This window comes from Pimephales promelas, chromosome 2 (genome assembly GCF_988280905.1).
Source record: "Pimephales promelas chromosome 2, fPimPro1.hap1.1, whole genome shotgun sequence".
Lineage (NCBI taxonomy): Eukaryota > Metazoa > Chordata > Actinopteri > Cypriniformes > Leuciscidae > Pimephales > Pimephales promelas.
Genome location: NC_142770.1, coordinates 42697823 through 42713595, shown reverse-complemented (window position 1 = coordinate 42713595; position 15773 = coordinate 42697823). Strand labels below are relative to the sequence as shown.

At 44.7% G+C, this 15773-nt stretch overlaps 2 protein-coding genes and 9 non-coding genes across 11 annotated transcripts in view; 10 read left to right on the top strand and 1 right to left on the bottom strand.

Moving 5' to 3' along the window:
• Positions 1–15773, top strand: part of LOC120475645 (NLR family CARD domain-containing protein 3) — a 297421-nt gene that overhangs the window by 59524 nt on the left and 222124 nt on the right. The gene's annotated exons all lie outside the window — the stretch shown is intronic.
• Positions 444–6126, bottom strand: LOC148997470 (uncharacterized). Its single transcript, XM_089122490.1, has 12 exons — positions 5699–6126; positions 5416–5612; positions 5281–5331; positions 5023–5105; positions 4459–4916; positions 3618–3936; positions 2707–3505; positions 2367–2585; positions 2011–2276; positions 1662–1918; positions 1334–1582; positions 444–1256 (listed from the first exon to the last, which is right to left on the bottom strand). Exons 1-12 carry the CDS (start codon positions 5974–5976, stop codon positions 722–724), a joined length of 3711 nt encoding a protein of 1236 aa, XP_088978616.1. The 5' UTR covers positions 5977–6126; the 3' UTR covers positions 444–721.
• Positions 8539–8645, top strand: LOC148997469 (U6 spliceosomal RNA). Its single transcript, XR_016148064.1, has one exon. It is a non-coding gene; the product is annotated as a U6 spliceosomal RNA (small nuclear RNA).
• Positions 9072–9178, top strand: LOC148997468 (U6 spliceosomal RNA). Its single transcript, XR_016148063.1, has one exon. It is a non-coding gene; the product is annotated as a U6 spliceosomal RNA (small nuclear RNA).
• On the top strand, positions 9942–10048 carry LOC148997467 (U6 spliceosomal RNA). The gene has a single exon (XR_016148183.1). It is a non-coding gene; the product is annotated as a U6 spliceosomal RNA (small nuclear RNA).
• Positions 10812–10918, top strand: LOC148997466 (U6 spliceosomal RNA). The gene has a single exon (XR_016148062.1). It is a non-coding gene; the product is annotated as a U6 spliceosomal RNA (small nuclear RNA).
• Positions 11682–11788, top strand: LOC148997465 (U6 spliceosomal RNA). The gene has a single exon (XR_016148061.1). It is a non-coding gene; the product is annotated as a U6 spliceosomal RNA (small nuclear RNA).
• Positions 12552–12658, top strand: LOC148997464 (U6 spliceosomal RNA). Its single transcript, XR_016148229.1, has one exon. It is a non-coding gene; the product is annotated as a U6 spliceosomal RNA (small nuclear RNA).
• LOC148997463 (U6 spliceosomal RNA) lies at positions 13422–13528 on the top strand. Its single transcript, XR_016148060.1, has one exon. It is a non-coding gene; the product is annotated as a U6 spliceosomal RNA (small nuclear RNA).
• On the top strand, positions 14292–14398 carry LOC148997462 (U6 spliceosomal RNA). The gene has a single exon (XR_016148057.1). It is a non-coding gene; the product is annotated as a U6 spliceosomal RNA (small nuclear RNA).
• On the top strand, positions 15162–15268 carry LOC148997461 (U6 spliceosomal RNA). The gene has a single exon (XR_016148182.1). It is a non-coding gene; the product is annotated as a U6 spliceosomal RNA (small nuclear RNA).

The following is a 15773-nucleotide window of genomic DNA, read 5'->3' as shown; positions in this document are numbered from 1 at the left end:
ATTTTATTTGCACAAATAAATGTGCAAAAGTTAAAAAAAAATAAATAAGAATTTAGCCAAATTTACATGTCTTTCATGAAGGCAGATAAACCTTAGATAGGGGTTTGTTATATTACCATTGCATTTATGAGGCAAATAAATGTTCTCAAATGGAAGAACAGTCATTAAATGTTCTTAAATAATAATTAATGACAATTTATATAACTGTTATGTAATTTAAGCATTTAAACATTTTGAAATAAAGAACGATCATATTGGAATAATTACATGTTTTTTTTATTAAATGTGAAAAATTTCTTAATAGAAATAAACAAATGACATTCAGTTATTTACATCAAAGGATATTTATAAAGAAATAGTTTTAACAACAAAGGATATTTACAAATAAATAGTTATTTAAAATGAAGGATATTTACAACTATATCGTTATTTACAATGAAGGATATTTGTGTTATTTACAATTAAGGATAGCTACAAATAAATTGTTATTTACAATGAAGGATATTTTTGTTATTTACAATGAAGGATATCTACAAATAAATTGTTATTTAAAAATGAAGGATATTTACAAATAAATTGTTATTTAAAAATGAAGGATATTTACAAATAAATCGTTATTTACAATGAAGGATATTTACAAATAAATTGTTTTTTAAAAATGAAAGATATTTACAAATAAATAGTTATTTACATCAAAAGATATTTACAAATAAACAGTTATTTACGGATTTTCTTCATTTTTCCTCTCCTGCAGCCACTCTTCCACAGTCTTTCCCTCTGCTGTGGCACAGAAGAAGTAGCTGCCCACCCTGGTGTGCCCAAACTCTTTTTTTCTGAGCTGCCCACATCGACTGCATGTGTACTGTTTTCGCACATGTTGCTGTGGAGGGGGCAGCCCTTGTTTCTTGGCTAAAAACTCCTCAGCCTTCCTCTTCCTCCACAAAGTTGTTCTACTCAAAGACGGTGGAGCAGAGAGGGAGGCTGACGGTGGAGCGGAGAGGGAGGCTGACGGTGGAGCGGAGAGTGCGGGTGCTGATGCTGGGGGAGGATGGTGCTGCCCTCGCCGTATGGCCTGACCTGACAGGTCAGGGTTTACAACAAAGGGGAAAGGTGGAAGTGCTGATTGAGCTGCCGAGGGCACTGACACCTTCTGCTTGGCTACAGGAAGAGCGGTGTGAGACACCATGCTGATCTGAGGCAAGGGCACACTCAGAGCCAGCACGTCTGCTTCCAGCTTCTTCCTGTAGTTGTTGTACCTGTTTAAAATGGCACAATTAATAGGATGAACAGAATATAAGAATTGTAAAATCCCTTTTATAGCTGGTTTACTTACCAGACAGAAAGCGTCCGCTGATTGACCTCGAACAGCTGAATCCTTGCCCGTCCCCTCAGTGCTGGGCAGTTCCCCACCAGCCTCCGTATGGCCTGGTAGTCATGTAGAATGGCAGCCCAGCGGTTCAGTGAAACACCCCACTTCACCTTCCCCGCTGGATGAATGGAGCAGAGCTCCAGACATACTGCCTCCACAATCCTACAAATATTGGGCCATTGGGCAGGACCCGACCCCTGCCCCAGCATACACCTGTAAAATAAAATACGTGAATTATAAAGCATATAGTCATTTCTATTATTAAAGCTCTTTATGCAACTATTTAACTTACCGCTTGAGGCTCTCCTTTCCATGGCAGGTGGAGGTTTTGGAGTGGGTGGCCTTGAACCTGCCTTGTAAGAGTCTCTCCTTGTGTCTCGGCGGATAGGAAACACCTTTTTTGTCACTGTCTGGCAGTCTGTCCCACAGCCGAACAATTTCAGTGGCTTCCCTATCTGAGACACAAGGCTTTTCTCTCAGCTCGACAAGGTATCTGGCCAGGTCCACCACTCTATCAAAACCTGGTGTCCCGTCTGGTCCTCTGCACACCTAAACAAGAAAAAAAAGAAGAAATTAGTGGACGGATAAAAAAAAGTCCTCCACATGATGACATGGCAAGGGATGCCTGCCTGTATACGTACATCTCCCTGGGGCTCAGGTGGCAGGTCCTGGGAGGACTGAGAAGGCGATGCTGAATCCCGAGACAAGCGTACAGCTTCCTGGGTGGACACTAAGGAAAGAGGGGAGATGGTGTGGTCCTGCTCCTCTGCCTCATCCCCAAATCCCTCATCCTCTGCCTCCCCCAAGTCATCTGTGATTCTGACCGGGGCATCTGGGTCCCGCCCATAGTCCTCCCTGAACTCCCAGGACTGCTGCGAGCACAGATACTCCACCCCAATGAGCTCACCTGACAAAAATAAAATTAAATAGAAAACAAGGTTTTAAACACATGTGCATTACAAATAAAACAACACAGCATGGCATTATAGACACATACCTGTGTACTGTCCTGGCTTTGAATGGTCTTGTACAAGACTACAGCCAAGAAGACGCTGACTGAGCTCATTGAGGCTGTGCTGGAGCGAGGCACTGTAGCAGCGCAGGGACGACGGGGCCTCGTCCGTGACGGCAGCAGCAGCAGCAGCGCGGTCCTCGTTCCACCGCTCCAAACCCTCAAGCAGATAAGCCTGGAAATTTTCCAGGTTAGCGCTTGTTCCTGATTAAAAAACAAACAAACAAACATTAACACTAATTTATAATTACAAAAGAGATGAAACAGACCATCAAAAAAAAAAAAAAAAACAACACACATTCAAGGTGATTGTGTGTAATCTTACCGGGTATGAAGCGGTTGAGGTGGTTGTGGAAGGACTCCAGGGAAGTGGAACCCCGAGCGCAGCGGTAGACAGGAAGTATGATCCCTCCCTTCGTCGTACTTCCTGTCTGGGTGTACAGCTGCACACCGGGGGGGTCCTGGATGCAGGGAAGGTGGCGTCTTTGGGTGTCCCAGATGACGTCCATCCTCTCCTTGTCCACCAAGGGGATGCCCATGGTTTCCCTGGCGTCCATGAAGGCCTCGAGCAACGCGCCAATCAGCTGCTCCGTCTCCTCCATGCCACGTGTGGAGCGGCGACAGTGCAGCGCCAGCTGTCTGGAGGTGAGCATGCTGGTTAGCTGGTCATCAGTGAGGCCTCTGATGCCCTGCTGTTGCTCCAGCTCCCGCATTCTGGCCTCCCTCAGCAGAGCCACATCTCCCTCGTCCCAGACAAAAATGCATGCGGACAGCTTTGCCATGAACAGACCGTAGAGTGGGTGGCTGTCCGTGTGCAGACCTGCGGCGAAGCGCCGCATGAAGTGCCACACATCTAGACGGACCACCATGTCACTCCAGCCGCTGAACATGGCACCTGCTCTGGAGGTCCCCACAGAAGAGCAGCAGTCTCTGTCCACATACAAGAGTGTTGGGGGAGTGACTCCAGCCGCCTCGTACCTATTCACCAGGCCAGTGGTCATAGGCAGCAGTCCCTGGCCCTCATGTGAGGTGAGCACAGACATGAGGACCTGTCCGTGCTCATTGCCCACATTGGTGACCCAGGCTGCGGTCCCAGCTGCAGCTCCCGCCAGTTTTTTGGCCACCTATTGTTGAAAAACAGAAAATTCAGTACAGATAAACAAAAAAATATATAATGTATATATACATTATATATATAATAAATAAATATATATATATATATTAAAAATATGTTACCTTTTTTGTGGAGTCCATCTTCAGGATGGACCCAAAGACAGAGGTGACCCTGGCTTTGAGCTCACCATACCGGGACCGGATATCCTCTGCATGGACAGAGAGGAGCCACTGGGCGGTCGGTACAGGCGGCTTGGGTGGTGGAGGTGAGATGGGCTGCGTGGTGGTACCCCGGAACCGGTCACACACAGAGAGGTATCGCAGGGACCTCTCCATCCATTCCTCACTATGCAGTTCACACAGCTTGTGATACAGCATAGAGACGCTGTTGCCGAGAGAGCGCTCTCTCATTAACTTCGCCACATGCAGATCACAAGAGAACCTGTAAAACACACAGACAAAGGCAAACTTTATTAAAGTTCCTTTAAAGTGTTCTTTCTTTATAAATAAAAAAATGTGTGATGTTTCCCATACAAAAAGATAAAAAAAAAACTGTACAGACTTTGATATTGTTTCAAGTCTGGTTCAAGGTTAAGCAAGGCTCAATGGGGGGTCGTTAACACATCTTGAAAAGAACCTCAGCCGTCAGGCTAGGTGTCTCAAGGTGTTGGAATGCTATTGTTCTGAGTTTGACACCTTTGAAAGGTCAAGCAAAGATCAGTTGGGGTGGGTCGTTCACACATTTTGTGTAGAACCTTGACTGGCAGACAGAGTGTCTTTTGAAAAACTACAAAAGCAAGATAGTGCTTGTTTTGTGTACAAATGGCGTGAAATTAATTTTAAAAGGACTAACAAAAATATTATTTTTAAGTTGTTTAAGTTACATTATTACCATTACAGCCCAGTTAAAGGTGTAACATGTTAGTAGTTAATTGCACCTGAAATAAAATTTTTCATGACTCACCGGTAAGTGAGGATGGCTGGGAACATCCTGCGGTGAGCCGGGTCCAGCTGGTCCAGGATGTCGTACGACCACGCAGCCAGCTTCTTGTGGCAGCGCTGACACTCCAGGTATTCTGTTGCCAGAAAATACCAGCCGTGTAAATTCAGCACCCGCCTCACTGTCTTGTAGAGCCCACAGGATGTCAGTCGCTGACCAGACCGTCTGCAGTCTGGCGAGCTGCAGATGAGCTTGTAGGACCACATCCTGTAGGGCATCCACAAACACAGCGGCCAGGTGAAGAACACGTCCGGCGACGCTGGAGGCTGATGATACTGCAGGCGTGGCTGGGGAGGGTACCACCACATCTGCAGATTATCAATCAGCGCTGCCCTTCCACCCTGGCGCCGGAAGAGGGAGCGGCCGATCCACTCCTGCTGTTCTTCTGGAAGGGAGTGCTTCCAGGCCTCAGGAAGAACAACCTATACACACACAACAATAAAAATAAAATGAGTAAAACACACACACATATATATACATACATTAATTTATAATATATATGCAAACTGCTGGTATGAAAAACTGTACCTCAGAAGCCGCTGACACCAGCCTTTGAGCGGCTCTTTGCTCCAAGCGAGGTGAGCGGATCGGCGCTGGAGGTGGTGGAAGTACTGTGAAGAACACATCGTTTTAATTTTGTAATTAGTACTAATGGTTTAATAATTTGAAGACATTTGTGGTTACATAACAATTCTATTCGATGTTAGTAAATGTATTTGTGATCACATATGATCGGGTGAGTATCTTTTCCATTTTTTTACACACAAAACCAAACAAAACACTCACCCTGTGGCTCCACCTCCATGGCTGAAGCCAGCAGATCTTCATCTGTTGGCTCTGAGGGCAGACAAATTGCAATGTTATTCATAATTCTATTAGAGCATCCATAGATTTACACCACTTATAGATCTAAAAACTCACCGTGTGCTGTGGCTGGCTGGGAATGGGAGCTTTGGGTGGGAGGAGGAGAAGCCAAACGTGAAGGATGCGGGACAGCAGGCTGGGACGCAGAAGATGATTTCTTTTTCCTCTGCTGGTCCCTCAGCAAGATGTATTTCTTCAAGCCATCCATCTTGCTGCCTGCATTGGTGCCCTTTTTCCGGATGAACTCCACGTAGCTACATAAGACACACAATAGTGTACGTGATAAGAGCAAAATAAATACAAAACAGCAATACAATTAACAAGCAGAAGCACATATTACCTTTTCCTCTCCCTGTCCTTGGCCTCATAGAGCTCCTTGAAGGTGCTCTTCTTGTGGACCCCAAAGCCCACCAGACAGTCACCCTCACAGCCAGGTAAAGTGCCCTCTCTCTGCCTGCGCACTTTGATGGCTTCTGCCACCCTCTCAAATGTGCAGGCATATTTGAGAAAGGCATCCTTATTGGCCATGAGGGCACCTCTGTCTAGCCTGCCAGCCTCGCGCTCCCGCTGATGCCCAGACAGGACCATGAGGGAGTAGCCAAGGTCATTTTCTAGCATCCATTTGAAGGGTTTCCCTCTGTATTGACCAAACTGGATGGCACTTTGACTAGCCACCAGCAGGTCATCAAAGGGATTCCCTCCACCTTGGATGACCCTGACCTTGGCCTCCCCCAGCACAGCCTCAGGGTACTTCGGAACAAAGGGTACCCCTTTAGCCACTTGAGAAAGGTGAACTTTCTCCACCGTGGCTGCCTGCTTGGAAGGCCTCAGCACCAGCTCTCCAGCCTCCACACGCAGGTTGGGTGTGCTTTCCATTCTGCAACAGTAAAGCAAATACAAACAATTGACAGAAAACCCCATACACAAAATAAAAATTCATGGAAAAATGTACATTAACTAAATCAATCGGTGGCATTAGTGCACTTTTTTTTTTCTTTTTAGTTATATCTTTTTATTATTTTAAATGTATTTCGTTTTCTTTTTTCATAGTTGTTAATTATTCTGATCATAAAACTGACATAAAGTGAGTAAAGAAACGAACAAAAACGAAAAAAAAAAGAACACTCAAAGCTGTTAATTATTCTGATCATAAAACTGACATAAAGTGAGCAAAGAAACGAACAAAAACGAACACTCATGAGAAGAATTCATATATATATATATATATATATATTAAAGAAGTGGATTTACTGGTCATAAAAATAACGAATGAAACTGCACTCTTTACCGAATTAAGTTGTTAGTCTCCTGCCTCTTATGCATGCATTGCTTATAGTTAAAATAAAGAAAATCAGCACATTTAGTGACAGTCGACAAAAATCATGAATGAAACTATCCCGAATTATAAGATTTAGGCGGGCAAATGTCATCGCAAGTTTATGAACTGCTCGATATATTAATTGTTAGCCCGTTTTTCCCCTCCCGCCTCTTATGCATGCATTGCTTATAGTTAAAATAAAGAAAATCAGCACATTTAGTGACAGTCGACAAAAATCATGAACGAAACTATCCCGAATTATAAGATTTAGGCGGGCAAATGTCATCGCAAGTTTATGAACTGCTCGATATATTAATTGTTAGCCCGTTTTTCCCCTCCCGCCTCTTATGCATGCATTTCTTATAGTTAAAATAAAGAAAATCAGCACATTTAGTGACAGTCGACAAAAATCATGAACGAAACTAGCCCGAATTATAAGATTTAGGCGGGCAAACTATGAACTGATCGATATATTAATTGTTAGCCCGTTTTCTCCCCTCCCGCCTCTTATGCATGATGTACACTTTGATAAAATGCCTATCATATGCTTATTTTAAACATGAGATAGTAAAAATATGCTAACTTACGTGCTCAACGAAAAAATGCGGGTTAGCAAAAAGGCAAAAAGAAAAAAAAAAGCAAAAAGGCAAAAAACAAGACTGCAAAAAGGCAAAAAAAGACCGCAAAAGGACCAAAAAAGACCGCAAAAAAGGCAGTTGTGTCGTTTTTAAAAAAACGTTTGTGTTGAAGGTTATGATAAATTCAGTAAAATAGCAAGGGAGCGTTAATTCGGGGTGAATAGTGATTTTGACAAGCGCGAATGACGTCTGATTTCGCCGACTCCACGCGCCCTGCATGGCCTCGGCCAATAGGAGCCCGAGGCGGGCTCCCGGCCAATGCGAGGAACGAGCGCCTCTGCAACAATTCGTCGGCCGGCCAATGAGACGAGGGGAGCAGAGGCGGGACTTGGTGAAACAATTCGTCCCTGGGCCAATCGGTGAGCCGAGCGCGGTGAAACAATTTGCAACAATTCACCCGAAGATTCGTTTCGCCATAGCGCAAGGATGACACGCAAATCCGTGAAGCGCTCCATATTTTTGGCAGCTGTGATCAAGCCTCCTTCACTGGACTTGATTCATACCTTACTGCCAGTTTTTATTTTCTTTCTTGATCTCTTGTGTCAAGAACTGGTGCATCTCCAGTTTCTATAGGGCACTCTCAGTTTTCCAGCATAGTGTGTCCACTCCCTTTCTCAGCAGATGCCGACAGGGAGCAAGGTTTGACCCCATAGGCGATATCTTTTCCCTTCAAGGTTGAGTCACAGAACATCACTGGAACAGAACAATACATCCACACAAAGCAAACTTGAACTAATATCAACTTCTACTTATGATTAGTTTTGACAATTGCGTCATATAGTGACCAGCAGTGCTGTAACTACCTAAAGAGTTGCCTGCTTCACTGGACTTGATTCATACATTTCTACCACTATTTAGTTTAATTCTTGATCTCTTGTGTCAAGAACTGGTGCATCTCCAATGTCAATAGGGCACTCTCAGCTTTCCAGCATAGTGTGTCCACTCCCTTTCTTCAGCAGATGCCGACAGGGAACAGGGTTTGACCCCATAGGCGATATCTTTTCCCTTCAAGGTTGTCCGCATTATCCGGTTTTCTACTTTCTGCCAACTCATTTCTTTCTCAAAAACCTGGAGTACACAGCCCATTCAGAGCTTGTAGTTTGGTACCATAGATAAGTCTGCCCAACCCATTCTTTCAGTAGAGGGATCGCTAGCCCTACCACCTTGGTGATGGCTCGCTCGAACCCGAGGGGTACATATTCCGTGAGCGAGACAGTTGGCCTCGTGCTTGCTAAGGCAGCACATATACTAAAATTGGATCGATACAGAGAAGATTAGCATGGCCCCTGCGAAAGGATGACACGCAAATCCGTGAAGCGCTCCATATTTTTGGCAGCTGTGATCAAGCCTCCTTCACTGGACTTGATTCATACCTTCCTGCCACTTTTTATTTTCTTTCTTGATCTCTTGTGTCAAGAACTGGTGTATCTCCAGTTTCTATAGGGCACTCTCAGTTTTCCAGCATAGTGTGTCCACTCCCTTTCTTCAGCAGATGCCGACAGGGAACAGGGTTTGACCCCATAGGCGATATCTTTTCCCTTCAAGTTTGTCCGCATTATCCGGTTTTCTACTTTCTGCCAACTCATTTCTTTCTCAAAAACCTGGAGTACACAGCCCATTCAGAGCTTGTGGTTTGGTACCATAGATAAGTCTGCCCAACCCATTCTTTCAGTAGATGGATCGCTTGCCCTACCACCTTGGTGATGGCTCGCTCAAACCCGAGGGGTACATATTCCGTGAGCGGGACAGTTGGCCTCGTGCTTGCTAAGGCAGCACATATACTAAAATTGGATCGATACAGAGAAGATTAGCATGGCCCCTGCGAAAGGATGACACGCAAATCCGTGAAGCGCTCCATATTTTTGGCAGCTGTGATCAAGCCTTCTTCACTGGACTTGATTCATACCTTCCTGCCACTTTTTATTTTCTTTCTTGATCTCTTGTGTCAAAAACTGGTGCATCTCCAATGTCTATAGGGCACTTTCAGTTTTCCAGCATAGTGTGTCCACTCCCTTTCTCAGCAGATGCCGACAGGGAACAGGGTTTGACCCCGTAGGCGATATCTTTTCCCTTCAAGGTTGAGTCACAGAACATCACTGGAACAGAACAATACATCCACACAAAGCAAACTTGAACTAATATCAACTTCTACTTATGATTAGTTTTGACAATTGCGTCATATAGTGACCAGCAGTGCTGTAACTACCTAGAGAGTTGCCTGCTTCACTGGACTTGATTCATACCTTTCTACCACTATTTAGTTTAATTCTTGATCTCTTGTGTCAAGAACTGGTGCATCTCCAATGTCAATAGGGCACTCTCAGTTTTGCAGCATAGTGTGTCCACTCCCTTTCTTCAGCAGATGCCGACAGGGAACAGGGTTTGACCCCATAGGCGATATCTTTTCCCTTCAAGGTTGTCCGCATAATCGAGTTTTCTACTTTCTGCCAACTCATTTCTTTCTCAAAAACCTGGAGTACACAGCCCATTCAGAGCTTGTAGTTTGGTACCATAGATAAGTCTGCCCAACCCATTCTTTCAGTAGAGGGATCGCTTGCCCTACCACCTTGGTGATAGCTCGCTCGAACCCGAGGGGTACATATTCCGTGAGCGGGACGGTTGGCCTCGTGCTTGCTAAGGCAGAACATATACTAAAATTGGATCGATACAGAGAAGATTAGCATGGCCCCTGCGAAAGGATGACACGCAAATCCGTGAAGCGCTCCATATTTTTGGCAGCTGTGATCAAGCCTTCTTCACTGGACTTGATTCATACCTTCCTGCCACTTTTTATTTTCTTTCTTGATCTCTTGTGTCAAAAACTGGTGCATCTCCAATGTCTATAGGGCACTTTCAGTTTTCCAGCATAGTGTGTCCACTCCCTTTCTCAGCAGATGCCGACAGGGAACAGGGTTTGACCCCGTAGGCGATATCTTTTCCCTTCAAGGTTGAGTCACAGAACATCACTGGAACAGAACAATACATCCACACAAAGCAAACTTGAACTAATATCAACTTCTACTTATGATTAGTTTTGACAATTGCGTCATATAGTGACCAGCAGTGCTGTAACTACCTAAAGAGTTGCCTGCTTCACTGGACTTGATTCATACCTTTCTACCACTATTTAGTTTAATTCTTGATCTCTTGTGTCAAGAACTGGTGCATCTCCAATGTCAATAGGGCACTCTCAGTTTTCCAGCATAGTGTGTCCACTCCCTTTCTTCAGCAGATGCCGACAGGGAACAGGGTTTGACCCCATAGGCGATATCTTTTCCCTTCAAGGTTGTCCGCATAATCGGGTTTTCTACTTTCTGCCAACTCATTTCTTTCTCAAAAACCTGGAGTACACAGCCCATTCAGAGCTTGTAGTTTGGTACCATAGATAAGTCTTCCCAACCCATTCTTTCAGTAGATGGATCGCTTGCCCTACCACCTTGGTGATGGCTCGCTCGAACCAGAGGGGTACATATTGCTTGAGGGGGATGGTTGGCCTCGTGCTTGCTAAGGCAGCACATATACTAAAATTGGATCGATACAGAGAAGATTAGCATGGCCCCTGCGAAAGGATGACACGCAAATCCGTGAAGCGCTCCATATTTTTGGCAGCTGTGATCAAGCCTCCTTCACTGGACTTGATTCATACCTTACTGCCAGTTTTTATTTTCTTTCTTGATCTCTTGTGTCAAGAACTGGTGCATCTCCAGTTTCTATAGGGCACTCTCAGTTTTCCAGCATAGTGTGTCCACTCCCTTTCTCAGCAGATGCCGACAGGGAGCAAGGTTTGACCCCATAGGCGATATCTTTTCCCTTCAAGGTTGAGTCACAGAACATCACTGGAACAGAACAATACATCCACACAAAGCAAACTTGAACTAATATCAACTTCTACTTATGATTAGTTTTGACAATTGCGTCATATAGTGACCAGCAGTGCTGTAACTACCTAAAGAGTTGCCTGCTTCACTGGACTTGATTCATACATTTCTACCACTATTTAGTTTAATTCTTGATCTCTTGTGTCAAGAACTGGTGCATCTCCAATGTCAATAGGGCACTCTCAGCTTTCCAGCATAGTGTGTCCACTCCCTTTCTTCAGCAGATGCCGACAGGGAACAGGGTTTGACCCCATAGGCGATATCTTTTCCCTTCAAGGTTGTCCGCATTATCCGGTTTTCTACTTTCTGCCAACTCATTTCTTTCTCAAAAACCTGGAGTACACAGCCCATTCAGAGCTTGTAGTTTGGTACCATAGATAAGTCTGCCCAACCCATTCTTTCAGTAGAGGGATCGCTAGCCCTACCACCTTGGTGATGGCTCGCTCGAACCCGAGGGGTACATATTCCGTGAGCGAGACAGTTGGCCTCGTGCTTGCTAAGGCAGCACATATACTAAAATTGGATCGATACAGAGAAGATTAGCATGGCCCCTGCGAAAGGATGACACGCAAATCCGTGAAGCGCTCCATATTTTTGGCAGCTGTGATCAAGCCTCCTTCACTGGACTTGATTCATACCTTCCTGCCACTTTTTATTTTCTTTCTTGATCTCTTGTGTCAAGAACTGGTGTATCTCCAGTTTCTATAGGGCACTCTCAGTTTTCCAGCATAGTGTGTCCACTCCCTTTCTCAGCAGATGCCGACAGGGAGCAAGGTTTGACCCCATAGGCGATATCTTTTCCCTTCAAGGTTGAGTCACAGAACATCACTGGAACAGAACAATACATCCACACAAAGCAAACTTGAACTAATATCAACTTCTACTTATGATTAGTTTTGACAATTGCGTCATATAGTGACCAGCAGTGCTGTAACTACCTACAGAGTTGCCTGCTTCACTGGACTTGATTCATACCTTTCTACCACTATTTAGTTTAATTCTTGATCTCTTGTGTCAAGAACTGGTGCATCTCCAATGTCAATAGGGCACTCTCAGTTTTCCAGCATAGTGTGTCCACTCCCTTTCTTCAGCAGATGCCGACAGGGAACAGGGTTTGACCCCATAGGCGATATCTTTTCCCTTCAAGGTTGTCCGCATAATCGAGTTTTCTACTTTCTGCCAACTCATTTCTTTCTCAAAAACCTGGAGTACACAGCCCATTCAGAGCTTGTAGTTTGGTACCATAGATAAGTCTGCCCAACCCATTCTTTCAGTAGAGGGATCGCTTGCCCTACCACCTTGGTGATAGCTCGCTCGAACCCGAGGGGTACATATTCCGTGAGCGGGACGGTTGGCCTAGTGCTTGCTAAGGCAGAACATATACTAAAATTGGATCGATACAGAGAAGATTAGCATGGCCCCTGCGAAAGGATGACACGCAAATCCGTGAAGCGCTCCATATTTTTGGCAGCTGTGATCAAGCCTTCTTCACTGGACTTGATTCATACCTTCCTGCCACTTTTTATTTTCTTTCTTGATCTCTTGTGTCAAAAACTGGTGCATCTCCAATGTCTATAGGGCACTTTCAGTTTTCCAGCATAGTGTGTCCACTCCCTTTCTCAGCAGATGCCGACAGGGAACAGGGTTTGACCCCGTAGGCGATATCTTTTCCCTTCAAGGTTGAGTCACAGAACATCACTGGAACAGAACAATACATCCACACAAAGCAAACTTGAACTAATATCAACTTCTACTTATGATTAGTTTTGACAATTGCGTCATATAGTGACCAGCAGTGCTGTAACTACCTAAAGAGTTGCCTGCTTCACTGGACTTGATTCATACCTTTCTACCACTATTTAGTTTAATTCTTGATCTCTTGTGTCAAGAACTGGTGCATCTCCAATGTCAATAGGGCACTCTCAGTTTTCCAGCATAGTGTGTCCACTCCCTTTCTTCAGCAGATGCCGACAGGGAACAGGGTTTGACCCCATAGGCGATATCTTTTCCCTTCAAGGTTGTCCGCATAATCGGGTTTTCTACTTTCTGCCAACTCATTTCTTTCTCAAAAACCTGGAGTACACAGCCCATTCAGAGCTTGTAGTTTGGTACCATAGATAAGTCTTCCCAACCCATTCTTTCAGTAGATGGATCGCTTGCCCTACCACCTTGGTGATGGCTCGCTCGAACCAGAGGGGTACATATTGCTTGAGGGGGATGGTTGGCCTCGTGCTTGCTAAGGCAGCACATATACTAAAATTGGATCGATACAGAGAAGATTAGCATGGCCCCTGCGAAAGGATGACACGCAAATCCGTGAAGCGCTCCATATTTTTGGCAGCTGTGATCAAGCCTCCTTCACTGGACTTGATTCATACCTTCCTGCCAGTTTTTATTTTCTTTCTTGATCTCTTGTGTCAAGAACTGGTGTATCTCCAGTTTCTATAGGGTACTCTCAGTTTTCCAGCATAGTGTGTCCACTCCCTTTCTCAGCAGATGCCGACAGGGAGCAAGGTTTGACCCCATAGGCGATATCTTTTCCCTTCAAGGTTGAGTCACAGAACATCACTGGAACAGAACAATACATCCACACAGAGCAAACTTGAACTAATATCAACTTCTACTTCTGATTAGTTTTGACAATTGCGTCATATAGTGACCAGCAGTGCTGTAACTACCTAAAGAGTTGCCTGCTTCACTGGACTTGATTTATACCTTTCTACCACTATTTAGTTTAATTCTTGATCTCTTGTGTCAAGAACTGATGCATCTCCAATGTCAATAGGGCACTCTCAGTTTTCCAGCATAGTGTGTCCACTCCCTTTCTTCAGCAGATGCCGACAGGGAACAGGGTTTGACCCCATAGGCGATATCTTTTCCCTTCAAGTTTGTCCGCATTATCCGGTTTTCTACTTTCTGCCAACTCATTTCTTTCTCAAAAACCTGGAGTACACAGCCCATTCAGAGCTTGTGGTTTGGTACCATAGATAAGTCTGCCCAACCCATTCTTTCAGTAGATGGATCGCTTGCCCTACCACCTTGGTAATGGCTCGCTCAAACCCGAGGGGTACATATTCCGTGAGCGGGACAGTTGGCCTCGTGCTTGCTAAGGCAGCACATATACTAAAATTGGATCGATACAGAGAAGATTAGCATGGCCCCTGCGAAAGGATGACACGCAAATCCGTGAAGCGCTCCATATTTTTGGCAGCTGTGATCAAGCCTTCTTCACTGGACTTGATTCATACCTTCCTGCCACTTTTTATTTTCTTTCTTGATCTCTTGTGTCAAAAACTGGTGCATCTCCAATGTCTATAGGGCACTTTCAGTTTTCCAGCATAGTGTGTCCACTCCCTTTCTCAGCAGATGCCGACAGGGAACAGGGTTTGACCCCGTAGGCGATATCTTTTCCCTTCAAGGTTGAGTCACAGAACATCACTGGAACAGAACAATACATCCACACAAAGCAAACTTGAACTAATATCAACTTCTACTTATGATTAGTTTTGACAATTGCGTCATATAGTGACCAGCAGTGCTGTAACTACCTAGAGAGTTGCCTGCTTCACTGGACTTAATTCATACCTTTCTACCACTATTTAGTTTAATTCTTGATCTCTTGTGTCAAGAACTGGTGCATCTCCAATGTCAATAGGGCACTCTCAGTTTTGCAGCATAGTGTGTCCACTCCCTTTCTTCAGCAGATGCCGACAGGGAACAGGGTTTGACCCCATAGGCGATATCTTTTCCCTTCAAGGTTGTCCGCATAATCGAGTTTTCTACTTTCTGCCAACTCATTTCTTTCTCAAAAACCTGGAGTACACAGCCCATTCAGAGCTTGTAGTTTGGTACCATAGATAAGTCTGCCCAACCCATTCTTTCAGTAGAGGGATCGCTTGCCCTACCACCTTGGTGATAGCTCGCTCGAACCCGAGGGGTACATATTCCGTGAGCGGGACGGTTGGCCTCGTGCTTGCTAAGGCAGAACATATACTAAAATTGGATCGATACAGAGAAGATTAGCATGGCCCCTGCGAAAGGATGACACGCAAATCCGTGAAGCGCTCCATATTTTTGGCAGCTGTGATCAAGCCTTCTTCACTGGACTTGATTCATACCTTCCTGCCACTTTTTATTTTCTTTCTTGATCTCTTGTGTCAAAAACTGGTGCATCTCCAATGTCTATAGGGCACTTTCAGTTTTCCAGCATAGTGTGTCCACTCCCTTTCTCAGCAGATGCCGACAGGGAACAGGGTTTGACCCCGTAGGCGATATCTTTTCCCTTCAAGGTTGAGTCACAGAACATCACTGGAACAGAACAATACATCCACACAAAGCAAACTTGAACTAATATCAACTTCTACTTATGATTAGTTTTGACAATTGCGTCATATAGTGACCAGCAGTGCTGTAACTACCTAAAGAGTTGCCTGCTTCACTGGACTTGATTCATACCTTTCTACCACTATTTAGTTTAATTCTTGATCTCTTGTGTCAAGAACTGGTGCATCTCCAATGTCAATAGGGCACTCTCAGTTTTCCAGCATAGTGTGTCCACTCCCTTTCTTCAGCAGATGCCGA

What these genes read in the sequence shown, in the direction of transcription:
- LOC148997470 (XM_089122490.1), bottom strand. Translation starts at nt 5,976, where the DNA reads ATGCTAGAAAATGACCTTGGCTACTCCCTCATGGTCCTGTCTGGGCAT. An exon ending in CACCTGAGCCCCAGGGAGAT is followed by an intron (nt 1,919 to 2,010) that starts GTACGTATACAG and finishes TTTCTTGTTTAG; the next exon opens with GTGTGCAGAGGACCAGACGG. An exon ending in CAGCGGACGCTTTCTGTCTG is followed by an intron (nt 1,257 to 1,333) that starts GTAAGTAAACCA and finishes CATTTTAAACAG; the next exon opens with GTACAACAACTACAGGAAGA.